Source organism: Nuphar pumila, chromosome 3 (assembly GCF_984573655.1).
Source record: "Nuphar pumila chromosome 3, dmNupPumi1.hap1.1, whole genome shotgun sequence".
Taxonomy (NCBI): domain Eukaryota; kingdom Viridiplantae; phylum Streptophyta; class Magnoliopsida; order Nymphaeales; family Nymphaeaceae; genus Nuphar; species Nuphar pumila.
In genome coordinates, this window is record NC_143251.1 from 43,440,870 (window position 1) to 43,467,686 (window position 26,817).

Below are 26,817 nucleotides of genomic sequence, written 5' to 3' on the forward strand. Positions count from 1 at the left end.
CAACTAATTACTTAACTGTTTCTAACTTCTAAATGATCTGAAACGTATGGCTGGCACATCTCTTACCGCAATATCGAATATACTCCCGGTGGGCAGAAAGGATGATGCAGGAGCGAAGAAGTCAGCTTAAAAGAAAATGTCCAATTGGATCCATTTTGGTTATTTGTTTTCTTTTTATTTAATTTGGACCCTAGCATAGCTACAAAACTAGGAAACTGTGAAAATAAGAAAATTAACAAAAAATTAAAAGAAAATCACAAAATACACTCATAATTCATGTATCTCTTTTCAGTCTCTCTACAATGTATATTTATAATGAAAAGAGGAAAACCCTAATCTTAATATGGATCTAAGATAAATCCAATTTGAAACCATAATCCAAACATGACTCAAGAATCAATACGGATCAGATATAGATTCAATATAAATTAAAATTTAAAACAAGGTCCTAAACTAAGATTCAAATTAAATAAATACAAGAATTCCAAATAACCAAAATGAATCCAGATGGACCTTTTTTTTTGGACTCAGGTCTTCTTCTCCAGTCCTGCATAGAGGACCTCAAGGGTTTTTACCAACGGGATGCCAGCCAATAAGAGGCCGGTGATGGATTTTTTTCCTTTATTGATTTTTAAAAAAAAATACTAAATGAGACACGGAGAGCAAAATCCTATGATTCAGTCACTAGAGGAATGGTGTTCAAATCATTAGTAGCTAATTGTCTTTCAACATGATGGTAGTATTTCATGATGATATAAATTCTCTCTAAAAATAGTAAGAACGTGCCTGTATTATGTTCATTCTGTATTGCCATCAGTACTTTTTCCTTTTATAATTATATGAAATTATTTAACAAATGCCTCAAGCTTGCCAAAAGTATAAGTCCCCATTATTTCCAGTTTTAAGGAGAGATTTGCTGCACATCTCGAGATTAAAAGCATGGTACTGCATCCATTTTTAATGGATTTTAGTCGCCGTCCATCTCGAGAAGTCCAGCTCCTTTTTCTGATAATACAGGAAGTGCATAAATGATGATGTTTGATTTCATGGTTGTGGAATTGTCTGAGATCTTTTTGGTTGTTGGGTAAAGTTTCTTGTAAATTGCAATGACCCCTTCTTTTCCTTCCTACACATTTTTTTTTTAGAGTTTTTTTTTTTTTTTGAGATTGTTAGTTTTTCATTGCTGCCATAATTGGATTTAGGGTAATTTCTAAATTGGCAACTAAGCTCCCATCATAATTAAAAATTTGGCTTATATCTTGAAAATTTTCAAAAATGCATCTAAACTTTTATCAATCACTTTTTTTCTCCTTTCAAACTTCATGCTCACTTTTATAAACTCAACCAATTTGTTATGGCATGAGGGTGATGATGATTCAAATATTAATACATTTTAAAGATAAATAAAAATAAATAAATAAATTGAAGAAAGAAAAATATCCAACCAAAACTCATCTAATTCATAAGCCTTGCAAACCCAAGTTGGCATGTAGGAGCAAGAGTATGTTCTAATTGTTGAAGGGTAGAAAAATAGATCTTAATACTAACCCAAGACTGGTTAATAAATAATAATAACTGCAATTAATCTTTAAAAGGGATATCATTTGCTACCCCCGTGGGCAAGGAACCCTTAGTTGGAACTCATATGGATGTTAATATGTGCTAGTTCTTTTTTACACTAAAGAGCCTAAAAATGGAAATTTTGGATGTCATGGTGGACTCAGTTTCCCTACCAATACAGGGCTGTCCTGACCTACTAGCTGGTCCAATAAATTCTTCCAGATTGGTGGTTTTGGGGCACTTAGTTTCAGATGTGGATCTGGGTCAATACCCACTGAAGACCAACACTATTGAATGTAAACCCATCTCTCTAACCGGTCCTCATAAATGTTATTTGAGTCTAGGTTTAGCTAGACTTAACAAAAAAAAATGCCCCATTTGCATCCTTGCACAATTGGATGTGTCTATCAAATCAAACTAAATTAACCTTTATTTTGGTCACAGATGGAACTAGCAATGACAGCTGATAATCCAAAAACTGTGATTGTTGGTCACAAGTTTATGATAAGCTTTCAGAGGATTCAAGCAGCAGCATTCTCAAGGGAGAATCACAAATCACAACTTGCACTTTCTCATTTGATTTGCCGAGAAAATTCAAGAATCTCATGGCATTGCAAACGTGTCCGGTGGGTCGAATATACCCGTTAAATGGGTTCAACCCGTACCATGAACCACATGATTAAATATGGACCTAGGCAATTAGCAAAATAGTGAATCTCTGCAAAAAGGTTTAAAACTTGGGCAGTCTTGTGACAAATTCAAAACCAAGGGGACAAACAAAGGTGGGACAATTTGGGGCTCACTAGATTAGACTAACGGGGCCTCCCCTTGTCTGGTAGAAACAGCTATTGTGGGACGTTGCAAGTTCGAATCCCAATGGTATTGTTGTATAACTGGTAGGAGTCTGCTTAACCCCAGCTGGTCTTCAAAAAAAATATCAGTTATCAGTATGACCAAGAATTCAAAGACCCACTTTTTTTATACATAGAATTTTGGCGTCTGACGTGTTTGGTTGGCCAAACTCAGTAAGGGAAGAAGCCAGGAAGCAACCGAGAGAGAGAGAGAGAGAGAGGTGATATTAAGTTATTAACACACCAACGAGAGAGAGAGAGTGGTGATATATATATATATATATATATATATATATATATATATATATATATATATATATATAGAGAGAGAGAGAGAGAGAGAGAGAGAGAGAGAGAGAGAGAGAGCGGGTGGCGATATTTAAGACACCAACGTCTTCTCTTCATTCAGAAGTAAGCAGGAGCTTTCTGGAACTAGGAATCCTGTCTTTGCTTTCTCTTCAAGTTAGCCTCGTTCTTCGTTCCTTCATCCTAGCACGGTAAATCTCCATCTTTTGTATCGGGCTTTCGCGTTTATCTCTCGGTTCCCGCTTTTTCTTTTCCAGGAATCCGTTTTCTCGCCTTTTGCTTTTCGCATTCTTTGCCCCCCTTTCCTTTATTTTTGCTTCTATAAGATTTCTGGGGTTTCTCGCTTCGTTCTTCGTTTACTTGGGGTTTTGCGATGGTTTGCTTTGTTTTTTCTCTTTTTTTTATGGTTTTTACTTATTTGTTGTTCTTCAAGTTCTGCTCTGTATTTGGGTGTTCAGATTTCCTTCTGGCTTGTACTTGGCTCGATGTTTCTTCTAAGAAATCCAAGTTTTTTGAATGGAAATTTATTGATGTGCATGGTGGTTTTTTTGTTTATTTTCCCCAATAATTTGAGATTTTGAATGCGTTTTGGGTAGGACTCTAACTCTTTTTTTTTCTTTTTTGAAATTTGGTTTCTGTTGCCTTTGCATGTTACTGCTTTGTGAAAGTTTTCCACATCGAGCAGTGGGTAGCGTTTAAACTTGTTGGTTATAGTTAATAGACTGCGTTTGTTAGTTCTTCGTTGGATTATGCAGTTTCGAATACAATTATTTGTTAAGCTTGATTTTTCATTTAATAATTGCAACCCAATTATGTATATTATGCATTATTCTGTAGATTTTGTGCTTATACTAAAAAACTTTAGTGGGGAGTTTCTTTAGATCTCTTATTGTCTTTTCTGTTGTAATTTTTATTTTTAGTAGTTGGGATTGAAGTAGAATGGAGGAGAAGCCATTTCCAGCATGGTCTTGGTCTGTGGAACAGTGCCTGAAAGAGTATAATGTGAAATTGGACAAGGGACTGAGTAGCTATGAAGTGGAGAAACGGCGTGAGCGATATGGTTGGAATGAGCTCGAGAAGGAAACCGGAAAATCATTGTGGCGGTTGGTGTTGGAACAGTTCGATGACATGTTGGTGAAGATCCTGCTGGTGGCGGCTTTGATATCTTTTGTTCTGGCCTACTTTCATGGGGAAGAGTCTGGAGAGACAGGGTTCACAGCCTATGTTGAACCCCTTGTGATTCTATTGATTCTCATCCTCAATGCAATTGTTGGGGTCTGGCAAGAGAGCAATGCTGAAAAAGCATTGGAAGCACTCAAAGATATGCAATGTGAACATACTAAAGTTTTTAGAGATGGATATCTTGTTCCAGATTTACCTGCACGGGAACTCGTTCTTGGTGATATTGTTGAGTTGAGGGTTGGAGACAAAGCTCCTGCTGATATGAGAGTAGCAGAACTTAAAACTTCTACTTTGAGGGTGGAACAGAGCTCCCTCACCGGAGAGTGTATGCCTGTTCTCAAAAGTACAACTCCCCTGTTTTTGGATGATTGTGAATTGCAAGCTAAGGAATGCATGATTTTCTCTGGAACAATGGTTGTAAATGGGAGGTGTATCTGCATTGTTGTGAGCACTGGTATGCAGACTGAAATAGGAAAGATACAGACCCAAATCCATGAAGCTTCATTGGAGGAAAATGATACACCTCTAAAAAGGAAGTTGGATGAGTTTGGCGAGAAACTGACTGTGGCTATTGGTTTTATTTGCCTCCTTGTGTGGGTCATCAACTACAAATATTTTCTCAAGTATGACATTGTTGATGGATGGCCAACAAATTTTCAGTTCTCATTTGAGAGGTGCACATATTATTTTAAGATAGCTGTTGCCCTTGCTGTTGCTGCCATACCCGAAGGGCTTCCTGCTGTTATTACCACTTGTTTAGCCCTGGGTACCCGAAAAATGGCACAAAAGAATGCAATTGTTCGGAAGCTTCCTAGCGTGGAAACTTTAGGATGTACAACTGTTATTTGTTCTGATAAGACTGGCACACTTACCACAAATCAGATGTCAGTGACAGAATTTTTCACTTTGGGCGGGAAGGCAAATACATCGCGGACCTTTAAAGTTGAAGGCACGACATATAATCCAAAGGATGGCGGGATTGTTGATTGGAGTTACTACAATATGGATAGCAATCTGCAGGCGTTAGCTGAGATTTGTGCAGTTTGCAATGACTCAGGTATTTCTTGCAATGGTCATTTATTCCGTGCCACTGGAATGCCTACTGAAGCAGCACTCAAGGTCTGTCTCTTGTTTTCCATCATTTTAATCTCTTAAATGTGAATTGGGGTTACTTATAAGTCTCCTTCATGCCATTTCTATCAGCAATAACAATGATTTTCTTTTTTCATTTTGTACAAATATCAAAATTAACAATCTATTGGTTACTTCTTCCGAAGGTTCTGGTTGAGAAAATGGGGGTCCCCGATGTCAAGGCGAAGAATAGAATTCGAGATGCACAACTTGCTGCAGACTATTCCATCGACCGGACTACTGTTAAATTAGGTGGGCTAAACTGTCCCATATGGACGGTATAACACTTGATAGTGACTGATTATGCACTGCATATGTTAGTTTGCTTTATCAGAAATATTCATTTACCTTGTTCATCTGTTTCATCAACTATAATGGCATTTATCTTTTCTTCTTTAAAGGCTGTTGTGAATGGTGGAACAAAAGATCAAAGAGGATTGCCACATTGGAGTTTGATCGAGTTCGAAAGTCTATGGGTGTCATTGTTCGAGAGCCAACTGGTCGTAATCGTCTCCTTGTAAAGGTACTCTTCTCCAGTTACTTGACTTTACTGTTTTGTATGTTGTCATTTGAGTTGCAATTCTTAAAAATAAATTCGGATAATTGAAGATGCTGCCCAGTGTTGTTGATTTTTGATCCCTAAAGAATCAGTTTTTAATATCCACTGGGTACCAATCTGTGAGAGATGGATAGACACATAATTGTACCTAGACTTGAAGTTTTGAAACAAGAATATTGTGCATTTGTCTTGATAAGCATGGGAAGAATGCAATGGAATGATATGACACCTCAGTGCCTAGAGATAATTTTAGCTGTGAATTTTTCTATGAACTAGTGCATATAAAAATTCATGCAAGAGGATAAAACTTCCATTCATGTTTTAATATTGTAGCAGCCCAAATTCAACCAAGAGATGTGCATCCAATCAAGACCATAAATAGTTGGCACTCTATGAATTGTGACACTACATTGTGCCAAATGAAGCCAAGTTATTATACGAGTAATGCTAGGGTGATCTAGCTCATAATATGTTGTGATATTGCATGGCTTTCATTATTAAATACAAAGTAATGGATACTAACAAGTCATTATATTCTCTTGCCCTTAAAAGTTTCTTCAATCCCATCTTGGTGCCTTGCATTTGGAAATTGGTGTGTCCATATAAGTTTGTATCTGGATCCACACTGCATTAGAAATGCACCGAACACTTGATTTCCATAAAAGGGTTTTTCAAATTCATGTGAGACATTGTGGAAAAGTTTTATGGCTTTCATGACTACATGCTTGAAGGTGTAGTATTGTGGATCAGATGATGTATAAGCGGAGACTAATGTACAGATTCCTCCTCCAGGGTGCAGTAGAGAATGTACTGGAACGGAGTTCTCATGTGCAGCTTGCTGACCAATCAATCATTCCACTGGATGAAACATGTAGGCAGCTATTATTGTTGAAGCTCCTTGAGATGAGTTCAAAGGGTTTGCGTTGCTTGGGAATGGCATTCAAAGACGACCTGGGGGAGTTTGCTGAGTACCATGCAGATAATCATCCTTCTCATAAGAAATTGCTCGATCCAGCAAACTACTCTGCAATTGAGAGTAATCTAGTTTTTGTTGGTGTGGTTGGATTGAGAGTGAGTATTTATGTTAAAGATCATTCAGTCTATAAGCTTCATTCTCTTCATCTGGTTGATGATTTGTGATGTGTGAACTTGGCTAGTAGTATTATTAGCTATACTGTCCTTTATAGATCTTAATGTCTTTGTGACAGGATCCTCCTCGTGATGAAGTTCACAGAGCAATTGAAGACTGCAGAAAAGCTGGCATCAAGGTGATGGTGATCACAGGTGATAATAAATCAACAGCAGAAGCTATATGCCAGGAAATTAGTCTCTTTTCAAATAGAGAAGACCTCAGAAGAAAAAGTTTTACGGGTAAAGAGTTCATGGGCTTTTCCTCAAGCCAGCAAAGAGATATCCTATCTGGACCAGGTGGACTGGTTTTCTCCCGCGCAGAGCCAAAACACAAGCAAGATATTGTGCGCATGCTAAAGGATGCTGGTGAGATTGTTGCAATGACTGGTGATGGAGTGAATGATGCACCAGCTTTAAAGCTAGCAGACATTGGAATTGCCATGGGTCTCACTGGAACAGAGGTAACTAAGTCCTTGCACTTCATGATAATTATTGTAGTCCAAACTCCAAACGGTTATGTTTTCAACCGTCATGTTTGCTTTACAATATACTGCTTTCAGAATCGATACTTTTGAATGAGTTTCCTGTTTCGATGTTTCCCATTTTTAATTCATTTTCATTGTTCAAGGACTTCTTTTTATTGTTTTCTGTTTCTTTGCTGGTTCTATTTTTAACTTCCTGCTCCTTTGCATTCTCTTGTATGTTTTTCCATTCCATACTTGTGGCTTCAACCACAATGGCCGAAACCAGTTTTACACTACATTCTTCGAACTTACCAAATTTAGAAGAGTGCATAGTAGTATAGTACGAGCTATCATGATTGGGTCTCTTCTTTATTCCTTTCAGGTTGCTAAGGAAGCATCGGACATGGTTTTAGCAGATGACAACTTCAGCACAATTGTTTCAGCTGTGGCTGAAGGCCGTTCTATCTATAATAACATGAAATCCTTCATTAGGTATATTCATCAACAATTCTTTCAATCAATTCTAATGAACTTCAGAATATCTTTCATATTGCTTGGACTTGGTGCAGGTACATGATATCATCCAATATAGGAGAGGTCATATCCATCTTTTTAACTGCTGCATTGGGCATACCAGAATGTTTGATTCCAGTTCAGCTCCTTTGGGTCAATCTCGTTACCGATGGCCCACCTGCGACAGCGCTCGGGTTTAATCCTCAAGATGTAGACATTATGAAAAAGCCGCCTCGCAAGAATAATGATCCGCTTATAAATTCTTGGCTTCTTTTCAGATATATGGTAAAGCTCTTTAAGTATCATAAACATACTTTAGAAATTTTATTTAAATTCCAGAAACATATCATAGTTATCTTGTTTTCCCTTAGGAAAAGGGAGCTCTCTCTCTCTCTTTCTCTCTCTCTCTCTCTTGCTTGGTATGAACATTTTCTGCTTCTGTCATAGTTGCTTCTTATGGGAGATGATGGATTGTACAAACTTATCTTGCATTACAGGTGATTGGTTTATACGTGGGCATTGCGACGGTTGGGATCTTCATCTTGTGGTACACTCATGGCTCCTTTATGGGTATTGATCTTTCTCAGGATGGCCACACCCTTGTCACCCTCTCTCAGCTGCGCTCGTGGGGTGAGTGCCATACTTGGACAAATTTTTCGGCTATGTCGTTCTCAGCTGGTGGGAAAATAGTGTCTTTCTCTGATCCTTGCGACTACTTCACCACTGGAAAAGTGAAAGCAATGACTCTCTCACTCTCTGTGTTGGTTGCTATCGAGATGTTCAATTCACTTAATGCATTGTCTGAAGAGAACAGCTTAATTACCATGCCTCCATGGGTTAATCCTTGGCTGTTGGTGGCAATGTCCGTGTCATTTGGCCTGCATTTCCTGATATTGTACGTTCCATTCTTCACAGACGTGTTTGGGATAGTGCCTTTGAGCTTGAACGAGTGGTGTTTGGTGCTCCTGGTTTCGGCTCCAGTGGTGCTGATTGATGAAGTCCTGAAATTTATCGGAAGAAGAAGAAAGCTAACAAAGCCCAAGCATAAATCTGTATAGTCCCCTTCAATATGGGTTCAATTTGTTTTTTTACACATTCTTTTGGAAAAGAAACCAGCATTTTCATATTGAAAGAAAGATGTGTGGCCTTTGATTCTCATAAGAGGAAAAAGTACATTAAAATAATCTCATATTTTGATGTATATGTGAAATCAAGTTTTCTTCTTGAAAGTGAAGTCTCCCTGGTGGGCAAAGGGGGTAAGTCAAGGGGTTTTAACCGCTTGGGTTTGGGTCATACGGTAGAGTGTTAATGTCTCTGACCCTACCACCTGAACTGGGTTTTCCCGTTGATAAATATCAAGAAAAAAAGTGAAAGCTATTATCCACTATGTGCACTATTCTGAGCTTGCCTGATGAAGGGAGGAGCAATTTTCGAGTTTACATTCAAACTGGTGCACAGAAATATTTATGTTCTTGTTGATGGTTATCTAGCCAATGAAATGCCTTCAGAAGTTGGAATGGAAAAAGAGATGGGATGAGAGGTATGCTACTTGCTTGCTTTTATTATTCAGATGGTGGTAGAAAAGTGCTGGATGGACTTTATCTTATGATTCTAATGCTTGGCTGGGATTGAACCAACTTTCATCATCCATCCTATTCCACCCAGAGTTCTTGGGCAGTTGATGGTACAATAACTCGATCAATGGCCAGCCCTCTCTCTCTCTCTCTCTCTCTCTCTCTCTCTCTCTCTTTCTCTCTCTCTCTAAGGGAAAAAAAACTCACATCACAGGCCGCACATTGGCTGGCCTCACTCATATCCAAAGGAAAAACCCCGCATCACCGGCTGCACATTGGCTGGTCTCTCTCTCTCTCTCTCTCTCTCTCTCTCTCTTGATCCCCTTGCACCCTCCACCTCTCGTGTCGTTGCCCTTTTCTCTACGTGCCAATGTTCTCGTCCTCTCTCTCTCTCTCAAACCCCAAATCCTTCTGATGAACAGAAGAAGATATCCTTCTGATGGCTACTACTGATGGTGAGGAGGTCATGGGAGGGAGTAACCGTGTAGCTTCTTTTTCATGTTCAGAAACCAACATCTTCTGCTGCACATGAGCAGTTGGGCGACCGAAGGAAGTGCTGATAGTTGCGTTGCCGCCATGGCAGATTCGAGGCTGCCGACGGCTGCGCGCACAGCCGATGATTGTTCGGCGAGCGAGATCAAGGTGCGAGCGATGGCAACGATCAAGTAATACCTCCCTTGCTCCGTCAAAACAGCACCCATCCTGTATGAAACCCCATCTATCAGCTACCTCCATGTAGGAACCTCCATCTTCTCTTCCACCCCCCTTTGCACAGCCCCACCACCGTCGGCGATTTTCCACTGCCACAGAGCCACCACCATCACAGCACTCTCACCTCTCTCACTCACTCCCATTGCAGAGCCACCACCGTCTCAGAGTATACGGTCCTCTCTCTCTCTCTCTCAAACCCCAAATCCTCAAAACCCCAAATCCCTTCTTCTTTTCATTTCCAGTCAGTGCAGTCACTGTCGGATGCCTTCCGTCGGATGCTCTTTGATGCCCTCTGTTGTGTGCGCCCGTCGATAGGGCCCTCAGCATCTCACGACTCCTCTGCCACCATTTTTCGGTGGTCCATTCCCCTTCGGCTTTCGCATCGGCGATTGGGTTTCCAACAACAGTCTCTAAGCGTGAAGGAGGTTTCTCGGCCCTCTTTCCCTCTCTCAAATCTTGAATCTCACCGACCTCTCTCTTGTTGTCCATCCCCTTCTGCCACCATTTTTCAGTGGTCCATCCCCTTTCGGCCTCCGCATCAGCATTTGAATTTCCAGCAACAGTGATTCTCACTGACCTCTATCTTGTTGTCCATCCTCCTCCGACCCTCCGCGTCTCACGACCCCTCTGCCACCATTTTTCGATGGTCCAGCCCCCTTCCTCCTCTGCATCGGTGATTGGGTTTCCAGTTGTCTCTTAGCAGCGTGAAGGAGGTTAGCATGCCCTCTTCCTCTCTCTCAATTCTCGACTCTCTCCGACCTCTCTCCCTTGTTGTCCATCCCCCTTCGACCTTCATAGCTCCACCACTGTTTTTTGTCATCTGCGATTGAGGGAGGTAACTCGGTCTCTTTCTCTCAGCCATGAGCCAACAGGCTGTAGGCTCACAGTTGCAGCCTGTTGGCCCTGCTCTCTCAACCATCCCTGGCCTCCCCATTGCCAGACAGCTGCCCCATTGCCCCCTCCTCTCTCTCTCTCTCTCTCTTAATTTACAGCCTCTCTCCTCCCTCCCCGGGCATTCTCTGTGGTGTTGAGGCTAGTTGATTGACCACTCTCTGTGGTGTTGAGGATCCAGAGAACCCTAGCCCCATTGGAGGTCCGAGTGTCGGGTGAAGGGGCATCGTCAGCGATCCAGCGGTGCAGTGGCGGGTGAGTTGGTGATTGAGGCATCGTCAGCACTCAGCGATGCACGACGGGAGGTGGAGTACGTGCTGGAGGCCGTCCGGAAGGGAATCACGGCGGTGGGCGTCCGCGGCACCGACACCTTTGTCCTCGGCATCTAGAAGCAGTCCTCCGCCAAGCTCCAAGTCTCCCGAGTGTAAGGGGTTTCTGCCATCGACGTCAAGGATTCCGACCTCCATCGCCAATCCTACGGTGGGACACATGCCTCCCTCATCCCTCTTCTTCTGGGGCTTAGGAGCCTCCAACTCCCTGCAGGCCAACCAACATGCTCTATCCTCTATCCTAGAGGCTTTAAACGATTGGGGACTCGCTTTCGCCCTTCGCCGTCAAGGTGCTTTTGTTGCTCTCCCTTTCCGCTTATCTTTTCATGTGTTTTTCTCTCTATCGGAGGCCTTTGCGTCCTGTCTCGCCGCCGGTTCACTGTTGGCTCGTGATGTCAGGCGATTTCTTAGAGTCGTCAGGGTGGAATCCCTTCAGGCATGCTCTGTTGGTGCCACTCTTCGGGCTCCGTTTTTCTTTCGTAGGCCGCCCAGCTCGATCGACGGTCGGGGCTGGCAGGAGGTGAAAGCTACCTGGCAACGGTCTTTCTCCAAAAAGCTTTCTCGCTCTCGTCTTTCACAGGCGAAGCCGGGTGACTGGTGGTGCGCGGTTTGCCTTTCACTCAAATTTCGCAGGCGTCGTGCTTGCCTCCATTGCGCCTCGTTGTTCAGGTCTCGGCGGCACCCAGTGTTGAGGCACTCGTGGGCGGTAGTCCCTCCTCCCTCCCTCGGACGAGCCTCTTCGCGAGGTATGCACCGCCCTCGCAAAGCCTCTTTCGCGCCTTGGGTCCAGATCGGTATCTTGGAAGATCCTTTGTCGTCATTTTTGGGATTCAAGATCGGCTCCGTTTGGGTGCCGATGCGACCGTCTACGGCTGCTCCGATGTCTTTCGCAGGGAAGCGTTTCAATCTAAACCATCTTTGTCGTGACCGTACCAGTGGCCCGCCTGCCATCTTGGGTCGGGACAGTTTCTGCTCTGCTGTATCGGGCCCGCTTGTCCTTTGTGCTGCCTCTGTCTCTGAGGGTTCCGCGTCCGGTGACTTCTGCAGCCAGGGAGTGCTTGCGACATGCTCGGGGGTGCAGGCGGCTTGCTCGGGGATGCCTGCGATTTATCCATCCTTTTCTCCTCGACGTAGATCGGGGATGCAGGTCGCGTGCTCGGGGGTGCCTTTGATTTATTCTCCTTTTTCTGTTCGACGAAGGTACTTTTTCTCTTCTTTCGCTCCTTTTGATGTGCAAGGAGTTGTTATGGCCAGAGGTGAGGCAAGCAGGCTCTCCCCGATTCAATTATCGAGATCTCGCCTCTCCTTGTCTTGGTGGTGGTGTTGGCCACTCGGTTTTCAAGCCGTACGGAGATCGGTGGATAGCGTGGGTCCCTTTCGCGACGTGGTGAGGTCTTCTTGGGTGAGCAGGGATTCTCTTTGTCCGCTGTCGTCATCTTGCTCTCCTTCGGGGGCGTTGGGGTTCGGGCTACCGCGGCTCCCTTGCTGTGTTTGTGTCTCTGTGTCGGCCGGTGGCGTTTTGCAGCCTCGGGGTGCGAGTCTGCTCGCATCATCATCATCATCATCTGTAGTATCTTCCTTTCTGGGCTCGTTGTTCGAAGCAGGGTGGGCTTTCAGGTGGTATGGCGGGTGTGACGAGGCATCTTGGCCTCGGTCAGGAAGATGTTGGCTGTCGTGGCTTCCCGGGTGGTCTGAGTCTTGGGCTATGTTGTTGCGGAACATTTTGGTGGATCCTTTCTTCGAGCTTGATGGGGATCGGGGACCGTCAGGTGTCGCCTTGGCGTCTAAGGATTCTCTCTGCCACTCGGCAGCTGCAACATCCTCTATTTCGTTTGCTTCGACCTATGGGGCATCTGAGTTTGGGCCTTTCTCGCGTAAGAGGTCTCATCTCTCGAAGGACTCTCTCCTTGCTCGGGCCCACAGGTCGCCTATTATCAGAGTCCCGATCCGACAGTGTTTCTTCTTCAAGCTGGTTGATGGCCTTTCAGTCTTGGTTTCGTCTTTCTCAACAAAATGCATCGTCTGTCCGATTCGCCTGGTCTCCATCAGTTTGGTAAGTGCCCCTCTGTTAGCCGTGTTTTGCAGGGCTCCGTTGGCATTGAACTCCTCCTCTTTCATCCGGGAGGGCGACTTCGCAGGCCTGGAGGGCGACTTCGCAGGCCTGGAGGGCTCCCCAAACTTGGTCTATTCGTCAATTGCGGGTTCGTCATCTATGAGTGGTCAACTCTCATCCTTTTTGGGTCTGTCTGTGGACGATGCAGCTCGGCGGCTCAAGCTTGCGCTTTCCCAAGCCCAGCTCCTCAACGTCGATTCTGTTATGCGTGAGTCCTTGGCCGCGATCGCAGATCGTTTACCGACCTTGGTCGCGGATGCTGGGCGTATCTCGTTCATCAACACCCCATCTCCTTCGGTCGAGGGGTTATCTCCTCCTGGGTGGGGTGGTCTCCCTATTAGGAGACGCCGTCGACCTTCGCTATCTCCATCCGGCGAGTTTGGGGTCTCTCCTAGGCGGTCTGTGAGGATCCGCACTCCTCGGGTATTTCTGGACTTTCAGTTATGAAGATCTTGTGTTGGAATATTCGGGGACTGAATTGCCCCACCAAACGTCTTTTCCTGGCGAGTTGGATCCGTCAAGAAAAGCCCGATCTTATTGCTCTTTGTGAAATGAAGATGGCAGATATCTCGAGCTTCGTCGTCTTCGAAATCTGGCGTGGTGCAGATTTCTTCTTCAAGCTTGCGACTCAATATGCGGGAGGCATCCTCATCCTCGGGAAGCATTCTCTAGCCTTACAACAGGTGGACGAAGGTACGTTTTCCATATCCATCACTCTTCCCTTACCTACTCAGACTATTCCAGTTGTGGTCACTATGGTGTATGGTCCCCACCGTCAAAGCCGTCGGGAGGAGTTTTGGTTGGACTTAAATAGGGTAATTGCTTCATTCGGGGATCAGCATATTATCATGGGAGATTTCAACTGCCTTATGTCTCCTATCGATTCTAGATTTCCGATTAATTTCTCGGCTTCAATGAGGGGCTTCCAAAATTTTATTCAGATGAACCGGTTGTACCACGTTCCCCATGTTGGTGAAGCTTTCTCGTGGTCCAATCGACGATCTACACCGTGCTTCCGTCTGCTAGACAGGGTGCTCGTTTCGTCAGAGCTGCTGAGTTCTATTAATGACATCTCTTGTTGTCTTCTGCCACCATTTGTCTCAGACCATAGATCCTTTAGATTTGAGCAATGGTGGCTTAAGAAGGAGGGCTTCGAGTCGTTAGTCCATCAATCTTAGAGTAGACCTTGCTTTGCAGTCCGGGCGGCTACAAGATGCATGGTTAAGCTTTTTTGTCTATCCCGCGAGATCAAATCTTGGCTTATCTCCAATAGAATAAGTAAATTCCAAAATCTGGGGGATTGGGAGCGAGAGCTGGCTTCTATCAATCAGTCTCTCTTGGATACGTCCTATATGAATGCATCAGATATTGAATGTCTCAATGCTAGATCGGCCGAGCTGACTCTTCTAGTGCAATCGTGGCGTCTAAAGGATGAAATTCGTTGGAAGCAGCGGTCAAGGGTGAATTGACTTAAAGCGGGTGACGAGAATACAAGGTTCTTTCATTCGTTAGCATCTCACAGGCATCGAAGACATGCGATTCACACTCTGTATATCAATGGTGTCTCCTTTTCGGGCGATCAGGTACTCAATGTTGTCTCCAACTATTTTTATAACCTGTATTCCTGCAACCAAGCTGTAGGTGGCAATATGGGTTCAACTTTATTTTTGTCCATGGATCGAGCTCTAGCCAACTCGATTCAGGGGTTGTTCACCGAAGAAGAAATCATCTCGGCGGTGCGGGAGTCGTCTGGGTGAAAAGCTCCAGGATTTGATGGGTATCCTGTGGATTTCTTTCGCATATTCTGGCAATGCGTTAAGAGTGACATTCATAGTGTCTTCGCCGAGTTTCATCGAAATGGCCGATTGCCGGTTCATTCTCACCTAGCAATTGTGTCGCTTATTCCTAAGGAGGAAGCCGCATTGGATATCTCGCGGTTTAGACCTATATCAGTGTTAGGGAGTTTATATCACATTATCGCCAAGGTCTTAGCTAACAGGATGCGTTCAATTGCTCCTAGGATTTTCTCAGAGGCTCAGTTTGCCTTCATTCCTAACAAAAGACTTCAACATTCCTTCATTTTGGCCACAGAAGTGTTGCACTCTCTCAAGATCAGCAGGGGGCCTTTTTCACTCTGAAGCTTGACTTTCATAAAGCCTACGACTCGGTTCATTGGCCGTTCCTCTTCAACATGTTGGCAAACTTGGGCTTCGGTAGGCGTTTCTCTAGCTGGGTGCATGAGCTGGTAACCAATGCCCAATCACAGTTTCAGATCAATGGGGTCAAGGGAAAACAATTCAAACTTGGTCCTGGTCTTCGACAAGGATGTCCTCTGTCTCCGTTACTCTTTAACGTCGTCTCTGAAGGCCTGGTGGTCTTGGTTAAGAGGGCAGTGGAGGGTGATCTAATTGAATCTCTCGGTATTCAAGAGTATTGTAGTCAGATCCTGACATACGCTGATGACATAATTATCTTCGGAAGGGCCTCCATCCAACAAATGTTAAGATTCAAGCTTGTCCTTCTTTTTTTCCAATCGATGTCAGGTCTATCCTTGAACTACGAGAAGTGTTGTCTTTCCATGGTCAACGCCCCTGCTTCAATGTTGGACTTGGGCCAGCGGATATTCGGATGTTCAGTTTCGGATAACTCTTTCTCTTATCTGGGTCTGCCGCTTCAAATCAGTCGTGTATCAACGGCAGCCTGGAGCACCACTATCCAAAGGGTTCAGAAAAAATTTTTGGGCTGGCAAGCGTCCTACTTTTCTATCGCAGGTAGACTAACTCTCATCAAGCATGTTCTTTCTGCTATGCCAGAATTTTTTATGTCTATGTTCCTGATGCCCATGGGGGTTAGTAAGAAGATAGCTCAGGTAGTGACGCACTTCCTGTGGTCTGAGCGTGGTCCCAAAAACAAGCGTCACCTAATAGGGTAGGACACTCTTCGACTACCCCAAAATAGGGGGGGTTTGGGAATCAAGGACCCCCGGCTGAGGAGTATGATTCTTGTCGTGAAGCAAAGCTGGCTTGCACACCAACCTGGGTCTCCGTGTGCAAGCGTGCTTCTAGCTAAATACGGTGGTGTGGAATCATTGGTGGGGGCCACTAGCGTGCGTCAGCGATCTATGTCAAAGCTTCGGCGATCATGGATCCAAGCATGGTCTGCAGTTCTGTCTCATAATGGCAATGTTGAATCGCAGTCTTTGTTCTTTGGTCGTAACCTTGCTCCAAACGGATCTTTCCGCTCTAAAGAAGGCTACCTCACTCTCCTTCCGTCGGGGGTGGACCGGTTTCCGACGAACCTGATCTGGGGCAAGGGTCCCACTCCGAGATCATGTTTCCTGGCTTGGCTAATCTTACACAATCGGGTGCAGACTGACAACTTCCTCAAATCCATCGGATTTCATCTGCTGAGTAAATGTGTGTTGTGTGAGGCGGCTGAAGAATCTGCCTTTCACCTTTTTTGGGAGTGCTCTATTTTTCAAAACATCTTTAAGGTGACTTGGAATAAGCCGGGGGTCAGCGTGCGTCAGGAATCGTTCGCCAATGATTTGTTGTGGGGTCCTCAACCAGTTCGTCATTGCAACAAATGGCGTATTATTTGGCGAACTTGGCTTCTCTCGTCATGGTGAGCCGTATGGATGACTCGCAACAATGCTATTTTTCGGCATATTCCGGCAGTGTTCAACAAAATGGTGAACCTTATTTTGGCGGACGTATACGCCATTCTCCGCATCAACATCCCTGATCTGCAACACCATCTGCCTCCAGGGACCATTCATGATCCTGGGTGATGCTCGTCGCCTAACTGTATTTGCTTCTTGTTTCTTTCTTTCTTTTCTCCTTGCATCTCTCCTTTTCTTTTTTTTCCTTTTTTGGGGCTCCTTGGCATGTCTTGGGCCCGTGTTTGGTTTCCCGGTAGGTTAAATGTTGGTTGAACCTGTTTTCGTTTCGTAATGTTGATGGTTATAGTTCGGCTCTCTCTCTCTCTCTCTCTCTCTCTCAAGTGGTTGGGTTTGAACCATGCCCAACTCCTTTAATCTTTAAGTAGATCTAAGTGAGAACTAAGAAAATGACTACTCATTTTGTGATGGAGGTCTAGAAAATAAGGATTTTGACCAGGACGTGGGTAAGTAGTTGCAAATCTCGCTCATGTCGGGTTTTTTCTCAGCAAGGAGAAAACCTACAACGTCAAAAAGAAGGGTTTTTGAGAAAGCCAAACGTCAGGCATAAGAGAAGACAACACAGGTATTTGTAATAGATCATATATCATTTGGGTGGAAACAAAAAAAATAGTATACTTTCATTTAATAATTGGTTGTGGTGTAAATATATTTTAATAGAGAGATAAAATAGAGATAGCTACTTTATGATACGGTAAGAGTTGTGATTTTTATTGTCATTTACTAAATGACAAGGTGAGTGTTTGTGTTTTTTATTGTCTTTTTTTTTATTCAGAAGCCAGAAAAACCCCGAGTGGGTGTCATGACTCATGACCCACCCTGCCTTATTTGGCTTACCTCTAAAAGCTACGGACACACCCTGTGTCAGTGGGGTATGATCTGCTGCCTTTATTACAACATCCTCACACACACCCTATTGGTCAGACTCTTGCAGTGGTGGTGTGACTTTTATTGTCATTTGCTAAATTAGTTGTAGTGTAAATGTATTTTAATAGAGAGATAAATTAAGAAAGCTACTTACATTTACATGAGATTCTATGCCAAATGCTATACTTATTGAATTTTGAATGTTAATGGGTATCGTTGGAATAACATGATTAAATAAATTGTTCAATAATATTTCATATAAAAAAAATGTTAGAAGAGTGGAGACTAACCAAGTATGTTGATTCCTGTATATAAGAATCAAAGCGATTCAAAATTGTTCTAACTATAAGGGTATTAAACTTATGAGTGAGGGTAAGAGAGTAATGTTTAAGAAGAGAATGTATCAAAGAATCAAATTCTGCTTTACGTTGGATCAACCATAGAAGCTATTTTCTTATTAAGACAGCTTGTAAAAAGATGTGAAGAGACCAATAGAAATTTGCATATGATTTTCATATATTTTCTAGAAACTTTTCTTCAAGATAACAATTGTAAAACATTGAAAAAGAGAGAAGACTCTCTTAAGTCTCTCTTTAAATAATTGTCATTGGTTTCGATTGCTGCCATTGAAAAATAGAAATGCAGATGTAGACGTAGGTTCATAAGAAACAAACCACGTAAAATTTTTATGTGTTCACATTATTTCTTTCTTGCTCTCATTATTTTCTCTGTGGTGTGTTATTCACTTCATGGTATCAGAGTTGCATGTCATCATGGCTTTTAGTGGCAGTGAATCAATCTCCTCTAGCCTCATGTTTCTCATATTTAATATCAACAATCTTTTTTTTTATCAAACTGGATGAAAATAACTATCTTATTTTGAAGAGTCAATTTTAATTCATCTTAAAATTCCATCGGTTGTTTGGATTCATTAATGGTTCTGTGACTGCTCAATCTCAGCTTATTCAAGCTCCAACAGGTGCCACTATCAATCATAAATATTCGAAGTGGAAAAAGACCGACCAGATGATCCTATTTTGGATCAATGTCACCCCCACTTAAACCAATCCTCGTTCAAGTTGTCAGATTGGAATCGTCCAAGTAAATTTGGGAGTCTCGAGAGATCCTATGCAAAGCAATTTCAATTAAGATTTATGCAACTTAAGAAGTTGCAAGATATCAAGAAAGGTGCATCTTCCATAACTAAATACCTGAATTAGATTAAGTCCATAGTTGATGTTCTTGTTGTCGTTCAAAAACAGGTATCTAAAGAAGACCTAGTTAATCATGTTTTTGATGAGGAAGAGAGTTTGGTCCAAACTTTTATCATGGAGGTAGGAACAATCGGCAAAGGGGCCAGTTTGAAGGTTGAGGCCAAAACCAGTATGAAAGAAGCTCAAATTGAGGCCGTTCTAAAAAATCAAGGAGGTTCTTAACGGTATCTGTGAGTCTCCATTCAATGAAAACTAGCCATGTTTTCAAATTTTGTTATGCGAAATCTGTGAAGTCCACAAAATGATTGTGTGAATCTACTTTTTTAGTGAAAGGTTGTCAGCTTCTTATAACGAACCTGAGGTTGCTAGTACCAAGGATAAAATTGTCTTAAAAAAGTGGGGCATATGTGAAAAGTGGGTTATCCACGATTGTGGACATGGGGGTGGATTTCGAGAGGGTGGTGTATGTTCTCCCCCGATGATTCACTGAATCCCACGTCTGTGTTCGGGGGTCTGAATGAGCACCACGTATACAAGCACATGGGGCTTGTATTCTCGTGTATGTTGACATCACTTTGCATTGGAGTCTGGTGTGGTGGAGTCTGGTGTGGTTGCAAAGACTTAAGTACCCTTTCTTGTTATTCTTCTCATAAAATGACGGTTTGAAAAAATGACAAAAATGCCCTTCATTCAAAAAAGAAAAAACAAACGGTTCAATAAAAGGACGAACATGTCCTCCATCCAGAAAATCGAGGATGATGTTGACTCTTCAAAGTCTACACAGCGAAACAAATCTTAATCGTTTCGCCGATGGTGATCCGGTGAAACGATGGTGAGCTGATGATCCGACCGATGGTGAGTCGGCGATCCGATGGTCATCCGGCAAAATGAACCTGAGCCATCAAAAATATATGTTTGAACTTTTCATCATCATCTTCTTCTTCTTCCTTCTCCGTAAAACACTATAAAACCCTCTCTCTCTAGAGAAGAAATCAAGGGAGGCAAAGAGTTCCCCCTGGAGAAGGCCATGAACATCACCTCTCTCTCTCTCTCTCTCTCTCTCTCTCTTCTCTCTCTACTTCTGTGCACATCCAGCAGACGATCCTACATTGCTCCATGAAACACTGACTGACTTGTACACTGACTGTAGCATCGTTCAACTTGATGAGTTGTGGAGCCTGATTCATAGTTTTTGCCCTTATAGGAGGGTGTTTGGGGGCTCCTCCCAGTGTGGGTAGCATCATTCAACTTGATGAGTTGTGGAGCCTGATTTAGAGTTTTTGCCCTTACAGGAGGGGAGTCTGGGGGCTCCCCCTCGGCGCGGATCTCGTTGCGCGGTCAGCGGGTGAGGGTCCAGGGGGGGCCGCGCTCCCCGGACCAATTTTTTTTGGGGCCTTGTATAATTTTTTTATTTTCTTTCCCTCTTTGGGGCCTTGTATAATTTTTTTATTTTCTTTCCAAATTGCACTATCGAAAAAGTGCAATAAAGCGTTTTGTTTAATCGTGGGGCTCATGTTTTCTTCGGTTGTTTCTTGCTTGAGGTTTTCGTAACACTCCTTCCCACGATTTTTCTATTTTTTTCTGTTTCTTTCCCACAATTTTTTCAATGACTCCCCTACAACAATTTTTAGTGTTGTCGGGTCTCCAACGAGCTCCACAGCAATTTATAGTGTTGTCCGATCTTCCAACAACAATTTATAGTATTGTTGAACCTTCCTACAATGATTTTTAGTGTTTTCGGGTCTCCAACGAGCCCAACAACGATTTATAGTGTTATCTGGCCTTCCAATAACAATTTGTAGTATTGTCGAGCCTTCCTACAACAATTTATAGTATTTTCGGGTCTCCAACAAGCCCCACAACGATTTATAGTGTTATCCGGTCTTCCAACAGCGATTTGTATTGTCTTTCGCAAATCACTATAGTGATTTATAGTGTTTTTGGGTCTCCATCAAGCCCCACAGCGATTTATAGTATTGTTGGATCTCACTATACCGATTTGTAGTGTCTTCCGCAAATCACTATAGCGATTTGTAGTGTTATTCAGTAAGCAAATCGCTGTAAATCGCTACCCGAATTAAAACCAACTTGTCAGGGTCATATCTCCATAACCGGAGGTCATATTTCAAATCGCTGGATGTACACAGAAGTAGAAAGAGAAGGGAGAGAGAGTGAGAGGGTTGATGTTCATAGCCTTCTTCGGGGGGAACTCTTTGTCTCCCTTGATTTCTTCTCTAGAGAGAGAGAGAGGGTTTTACAGTGTTTTACGAAGAAGGAAGAAGAAGAAGATGACGATGAAAAGTTTAAACAAATATTTTTGATGGCTCAGGTTTGTTTCGCCGGATGACCATCGGATTGCCGGCTCACCATCGGATCGTCGGCTCACCATCGTTTCGCCGAATCACCATCGGCGAAACGATTAAGGTTCGTTTTGATGCTACCTACGCTGGGAGGAGCCCCCAAACCTCCCTCCTGTAAGGGCAAAAACTCTAAATCAGGCTCCACAACTCATCAAGTTGAATGATGCTATCCACAGTAGGAGGAGCCCTCAAACCCTCCTCCTGTAAGGGCAAAAACTCTGAATCAAGCTCCACAACTCATCAAGTTGAATGATGCTACCCACGCTGGGAGGAGCCCTCAGGCCTTTCTTCTGTAAGGGTAAAAACTCTAAATCAGGCTCCACAACTCTTCAAGTTGAATGATGCTACCCACGCTGGGAGGAGCCCCCAGACCCCTCTCTTGTAAGGGTAAAAACTCTGAATCAGGATCCACAACTTATTTAGTTGAATGATGTTACCCATGCTGGGAGGAGCCCCCAGACCCCTTTCTTGTAAGGGTAAAAACTCTGAATCAGGATCCACAACTTATTTAGTTGAATGATGTTACCCACGCTGGGATAAGCCCCAAACCCTCCTCCTGTAAGGGTAAAAACTCTGAATCAGGCTCCACAACAGTCAATGTGCAGGTCAGTCGGTGCTTGATGGAGCAATGTAGGATCTTCTGCTGGATATGCACAAAAGCAGAAAGAGAAGGGAGAGAAAGAGTGAGAGGGTTGATGTTCATGGCCTCCTTCAGGGGAGATTTCTTTCTTGGATAATCCTGCAGTGCAGAGACTGAGTCTTAAATAATCATCTTCGGGGCACTTAAGTCTTTACAACCACTCATTTTCTAGAATCGTCATTTTTTTTTGCACCAATAGAGGAGAGGGTACTTAAGTCTTTGCAATCGCATCAAACTCCAATGCTAATTAATGCTGACAAACATGGGGATACGAGATGCAAATGCTTAAATACGTGGTGCTTTTTGGGACCCCCGAGCATGAGATGCCCTGTTCGGGGGGCTAACATATAACCTACATCGGTGGATTTTGCAAATTGTCAAGCATTTCGATAAATGTGTCATTTTTTAAAGATAGTACATGAAACGTGTCATTTTCTCAAATCATGGTTTTCATTATATACACCTCAACACCCTATCATTATTATACTTTTAATACCTATTATTTTGTCATTAAATATGCATATCAATATTTCTAGAGATTATATAAAAAAAAACATCTTTTCAAAAATGTCTTAAGATTTTTCCCTTGCTGACTTTTCTGGAAAACCAAATCGCAACTCTCTCTCAGAGAGAGAGAGAGAGAGAGAGAGAGAGAGAGAGAGAGAGAGATTGGTAGCTGCTCACAGGTTAGGTGCTAAATCGATCATGCCCAACACATTTATGGGGTTGGAACTGAAAAAAAATACCGAAAGGGCAGAAAAACCTATTTAGCACCTAACATGTGAACAACTAACAATATATATATATATATATATATATATATATATATATATATATATATATATATATATATATAAAAGGTGCTCCCATATCACCTACTCCCACCTAATAAAAGCTTAAAATTTTTGAAAATTTTAAGCATTTTATTGTTGATCGGTCCCTACAAATATAATCTACAATCATTCTTTTAGTAGAAAACAAGTTTTGGATCATGTGATTATAACATACATGCATGTTTTTTATAATCTTCAAAAATCATTTGCTTACAATGTATCAAAATTTCATGACTTAAAAAAAACTTATCAAAAAAACATGATCTATACATCTATAAGGTCTAATTGAAAAGATGCAACCTACAACTATGATTTCACTAGGTGCTTCTGCCGTAGCATATATATATATATATATATATATATATATATATATATATATATATATATATATATATATATATATATATATATATATATATACCATGCAGATTAATGTCGGACGCACCCAGCATATCTGTCGGTAATTTTTTTTTTTTGCATTATAAGGACTTGTATCACAGCTAAAAGTCCTTGATCTCCAAAAAAAAAAGCCAATGACCAGACAACGGGTTGACAAAGCTAGATCTTACACCTTAAAATATAATGGGAAATGTGTTGACCCACAAAACAACAACCCCACATAACTCTCTAAGATTGTTTTTTAAAGTTTGGGTCTGATAGTTTATAGAAGGATTTTGCTCCGCAGAAGTACCATCTGACATATACCTTTTTCATCATCCGCCAATAATATAGAGAGATATTACGACAATTAAATGTAAATCTATTGAATCTTCAGTGAAAACCTTGCTAGCAAATTCTTTCACTACTTACCCTGTTTGGACAGCAACAATAAGTACACGGCAGGCAGATACACCGCGGTTAGGTCTATGATTCTGAAAGTGGTTTCTCTGTGTAAATATAATAAAAAAAAATCTTTCACTACATGAATTATTCCTTACAAAAAATTTTATTTTCGATATTCGTCATCAGTGAGATGAGCTCTTGTCACGTGTGCATTACTCGCACAACTTGTCATTGAGTTGGATGACAAGATTTAGTAACACTAATTACTAGCCTGATGTTAACCACAGCCATGGGCAGACATGATGACGTATATTACAAGTAGGGGTGTCAACGGGTCGGGTTTACACAGACCCGAAACAAACCTTATAGGGTCTGGGTATAGTGATATAAATAAATAATAAGACCCGGGTTAGGGTCTGGGTATAGTGATATAAATAAATAATAAGACCCGGGTCAGGACCTGAAGGTCTGATTAATACATGCACCGGGGTATAGTTTGTGAAATTTTATACCAGACTCGTAATTTTTCAAAGTAATATATAAAAGATTAGAATTGAAACTCAAAAAGTATAATGGCAAATTACTGAAACCAAAGATAAGGTACGTGCTTGGACCTTATCAAATAAAGCAGGTATGTCAATGGTTGAGACAGTTGAGATTTTCAGATGGATATGTCTCTAACATTGTCCAGACCCGAGTTTTGATTAAGACCCACAATTTTTCAATGTAAAATGATAAAAAATATGTTTTAACGGGTATGATTCAGGTTTGGTTCATGTAGTTCTTATATTGGGTCCGGGTATGGTTTTTCTTATACTGAACCTGAGTAGACCTGAGTCCAGACCCGATATGATACCCGAAAACCAGGTCCAAGTTTGGTTCATGAACCAACCCCGACCAGTTGACACCCCTAATTAGAAGTACTGATGTTTTCTTTTTTACTTTTTAATGATGTGATTGCCTGTTTACTAAAAAAGATGCAAGCAACCGATCACTTTGATTTTTAAACAATAAAAAATTATTTATTGATATTATAACACAAAATGTATTTTTTATGAAACTTTAATTTTTAATAACCAAAATTACATAAAATATTAAAATAATATCTTACCGTGTTAGTGTCCATGTCATTGTGTCCTGGCTTGTGTGGTCGGGTTGATGTATCCTGTATCCCTGTGACAGTGTGTACACCATATTATATATTATAACCATAACTTGTAGTAAGCTAGCTTGTGGGATATGGAGTACTTATGCATCGCATTGAGACTCGCTACCACTTTCATTGCATCTGTCTTGATGTTAATAGACTAATGACATTCAGGCAGTACATTGGTTACACATAACTGAGACAGCTTTCATCTTAGGCATGTCCTTAATTGACCCATGGATTGGGATATCCCCAGTCCTTGGTTGAGAAAACATGAGAGAGAGAGGCAGACAGACAGACCGGCCCCTGCCTGGGTGGTGTCCCACGTTTGATATGCACACCCCGTGTTGTGCAGGAGAGCACAAACAGTGTCCTGTGTGATGCGTTATACAGTCACTACAAGCAAAAGCTGGTTTTCTTGTAGTGAGTCACCCCTGGGAGTGCGACTGGTCAGTACTAGACAAACGCTGTACGTTCAGCCAATGCTGCATTTGTCCTGTGTATCAAACACAGCCTAAGGGTGTGTTTGACATGCAAGGCGAAAACCTTCCAGAAGACATAATGGTGCCTTCTGGCAGGTTCTCCGGTATTTGCATAATGCAAACCGAGGGACAAATTGATCCCCGCTGAGGCTGTTTTGTCTCAAAAAGTGGAAACTCCAAAGTAGGACCCCTTAGAATTGGGCTCTAGCATCCCGGACAATGCAACCTACGTCCTGGGATGCAAATGGGCCTTAAGGTTGCATCTGAAGTAAGGGTGTCAATGGGTCAGGTTTTACCCGAACCCGACCTGTAACAAACCTTATAGGGTCAGGGTTTGGCGATAAACAAGGAGGTTCAATTATAATTTGAGTCAGATTCAAAGGATTCCATTAATATATGGAGCCAGACCTGGGCCTTACCTGAGTTCCCTATAAGATCCGCAATTTTTCAATATAAAAGAGAGAGAATATATATATATATATATATATATATATATATATATATATATATATATTATTTTACCTGATATGGACCGGGTCTAGTTCATGTAATCCTTATAGGGTCCTGAGCATTGGGATTTTAACCTAATGGTCGCTGTTCTCTGAAAAAGGACTTGTCGGAAGGAGCCCTCCGCACAAACAAAGGTCCTTAGTACCCGCGATATGTTTTCTCTTATGGTAGGTCAGATTGGACCCATGTCTGAACCCTGTACTAACATCTTAAATCAAAGCAGGGTTTGGTCCCACCTCGGTCCAAACCAAACCTGACCCTTGACACTCCAATTTGAAGGATCTTAACCAGAGATCCTCAAAACTCTGTCTCTAGCCGTGTGGTGGGGATCTTGGGGCCAAGTAGGGATGGCAGTGGACCGGGGGAAAGCGGGGCCCCGCCCCGCCTCGCCCCGTTTGGACCAGGGATGAAGGGTATGAAACGGGGATGGAGGCGGGGGTGGAGGATAAAATCCATCCCCGCCGCGGAGGCGGGGCGGGGGTGGACGTGCACTTTTCCCCACCCCGCTCCGTCCCCGCCACGATCCCCGCCTAATCCCCGCCCCGACCACTTTTCCCCGCAATATCCCCGCCCCGCCCCGCCTCATCCCCGTTTGGACCAGGGATGAAGGGTATGAAACGGGGATGGAGGCGGGGGTGGAGGATAAAATCCATCCCCGCCGCGGAGGCGGGGCGGGGGTGGACGTGCACTTTTCCCCGCCCCGCTCCGTCCCCGCCACGATCCCCGCCTAATCCCCGCCCCGACCACTTTTCCCCGCAATATCCCCGCCCCGCCCCGCCTCATCCCCGTTTGGACCAGGGATGAAGGGTATGAAACGGGGATGGAGGCGGGGGTGGAGGATAAAATCCATCCCCGCCGCGGAGGCGGGGCGGGGGTGGAGGATAAAATTTTGAGGCGGGGCGGGGGTGGAAACCTTGTCCCCCGCCCCGCCCCGCCCCACTGCCATCCCTAGGGCCAAGGATCGGAGATCCCTTGTTTGAGTGAGGT

The 26,817-nt window shown here is 42.9% G+C and overlaps 1 protein-coding gene across 3 annotated transcripts; it reads left to right on the forward strand.

The window, feature by feature from the left end:
* Window positions 1–2,744: 2,744 nt before the first annotated feature.
* On the forward strand, window positions 2,745–8,886 carry LOC149842735 (calcium-transporting ATPase, endoplasmic reticulum-type-like). 3 transcript variants are annotated; one of them, XM_089999391.1, is made up of 9 exons: window positions 2,745–2,908; window positions 3,638–5,018; window positions 5,177–5,282; window positions 5,432–5,553; window positions 6,382–6,660; window positions 6,798–7,181; window positions 7,567–7,676; window positions 7,754–7,982; window positions 8,195–8,886. In XM_089999391.1, the coding sequence occupies exons 2-9, from the start codon at window positions 3,657–3,659 to the stop codon at window positions 8,753–8,755; spliced, it is 3,153 nt and encodes a 1,050-aa protein (XP_089855517.1). In that variant the 5' UTR covers window positions 2,745–2,908; window positions 3,638–3,656; the 3' UTR covers window positions 8,756–8,886. The 3 variants fall into 3 exon arrangements, with proteins under 3 accessions (XP_089855517.1, XP_089855518.1, XP_089855519.1); XM_089999392.1 differs by having other exon boundaries at window positions 2,771–2,908; window positions 3,641–5,018; XM_089999393.1 differs by lacking the exon at window positions 2,745–2,908 and adding an exon at window positions 3,193–3,309 and having other exon boundaries at window positions 3,641–5,018.
* The last annotated feature ends 17,931 nt before the right edge of the window (window positions 8,887–26,817 follow it).

Coding starts and splice junctions, on each gene's coding strand:
- LOC149842735 (XM_089999391.1), top strand. CDS start 3,657: ATGGAGGAGAAGCCATTTCCAGCATGGTCTTGGTCTGTGGAACAGTGC. Junction 5,554..6,381: donor GTAATCGTCTCCTTGTAAAG/GTACTCTTCTCC, acceptor TTCCTCCTCCAG/GGTGCAGTAGAGAATGTACT. Junction 7,677..7,753: donor AACATGAAATCCTTCATTAG/GTATATTCATCA, acceptor GACTTGGTGCAG/GTACATGATATCATCCAATA.